General features: G+C 43.3%; 1 protein-coding gene across 1 annotated transcript in view; it reads left to right on the forward strand.

Moving 5' to 3' along the window:
• Positions 1 to 1,297: 1,297 nt before the first annotated feature.
• Positions 1,298 to 1,702, forward strand: part of LOC137970632 (spermatogenesis-associated protein 20-like) — a 29,163-nt gene continuing 28,758 nt past the window's right edge. Inside the window, exon 1 of the mRNA XM_068817157.1 lies at positions 1,298 to 1,538. Coding sequence (XP_068673258.1) covers positions 1,300 to 1,538 — 239 coding nt within the window. The 5' untranslated portion in view covers positions 1,298 to 1,299. The remainder of the gene's footprint in view (positions 1,539 to 1,702) is intronic.

Here is a 1,702-nt window from a genome sequence, read left to right on the forward strand (position 1 = left end):
GCAATGGGCCCACACAAGGACAGAGAAAAACTCTGATCAGGGTGGGAATTGAACCCACGACCTACGGGTTAGATCACCGCCACTCTACCGGACGGGAGCAGGCCGTGAGAAATGAAGATGTTAATGTCACGGCAATGAAGATGTACAAGTACAAGGAAGGATTACGTTTTTGCAAACGTTCATATATCATATATCATATATAATATCATATCTTTATTTACCCTCGAATTTTTAGAGTAGCTTGGTGTAGCTAATATCTCCGAGCATTTACCTTCCCAACCATGATACACCACAGAATACAGACCACAAGTCAACACCGGGAACTACATGCCCTACTGTTTGCGACAAGTGTGCGATTACGATTATGTTTTACGATTATGAACATTGAAGGGTTGTGAGACGGGACCTCCGGCTTATCGTCCTTATCCGAGAAGACTAGAGAGTTAACCATTTGCAGATGTAATTACAAAGGCAGCACTTTCTCCTCAGCACTTTCTCCTCAGTCAAGTTGGTCCGGCCGGAATGAACTCACGACCTCCTGCGTGACAGCCCGGTGCTCAACCAACTGAGCCACCGGTGCGCGGTCTAAACGGTGCGCGTGTAGCACTTATATTTTAACAGACTTAACTGATTAGAGTGTAATGTGAAGTGCTGATTAGGTCACTTTACTTGGCCACTTTACCGATCTGTTTTATTAAACAGATCGCATCCCCGTTTTGGGGATAGAGTGGAGACCCATTTTAATGCTCGCGCGTCTTTTCAGATGAAAAGGAAAGTTGGCAGTCACGAAATTTACGAGTCTTTCCAGTGTCTTTCACGAGAAAAAGACCATTGAAAATGAAAACTGAAATTTACACCTAATTCAACATATCGTATGACTAAACGTAACAGCTTGACTAGAGTGAGCATAAAGTATTTGAAGGGTTGAGCTTTGACCTCGAGATGTTTTTTTTAGGAAATGGTACGCTCGAGATGTAACTGAGGCGCCCTCTTTCACAGCCTTGCCTCAATTAATAGGAAGCTTACGCAGGGACAACGACGCCGCCAACTAGAACGTCGTTTAAAAATATTATTTCCCGTTATTGTAATAATTTTGTTATAACCCTAAGTCGTTCGAAATGGAAAGTGTATAACAGCATTGCAGGAATAAAATTGGGATTAACAGTGTGGTCATTGTGAAAGTCAGGGATAGTTCTCATTGATGGCTAGTCCCCGCTCTAGACCCCGTTGGTCCATTTAAGTCAGCGGTCACGCTGCGGCTATACTTAGTCCTCCTCGGTCACGCTCCAGGAAACCTCGATGTTTTCCATAAAAAATTTGTCTCTCCTTTTTTCCGGGTTAGCTTTCTCGGGAAACAAAGTCAATACAGGAAGGACAACTTCCTTCTCGATTGCTTTACGACTCATCTCATTGTGTCTCGGTCGCAAGATGGCATCATCTGGTGTTGATGGAGAAGGAGAGAAACCTAAACATACGAATCGCCTGAAGGATTCCATGTCTCCGTACTTACTACAACACAAGCACAACCCGGTAGATTGGTAAGGAATCGATATCGTACTCAATAGCTGGTATATGTTATCAGTTTTTGGAGAATTGGGTGCTGCTCTTGATTTTCGAAATGCTGACTCATTCGCTTTTGTTTGTTTACAAGTAAACAAATTCACGGCAAGGCTTAAGGGTTACTAGATCAGAGGTGCTATCA

This window comes from Montipora foliosa, chromosome 9 (genome assembly GCF_036669935.1).
Source record: "Montipora foliosa isolate CH-2021 chromosome 9, ASM3666993v2, whole genome shotgun sequence".
Lineage (NCBI taxonomy): Eukaryota > Metazoa > Cnidaria > Anthozoa > Scleractinia > Acroporidae > Montipora > Montipora foliosa.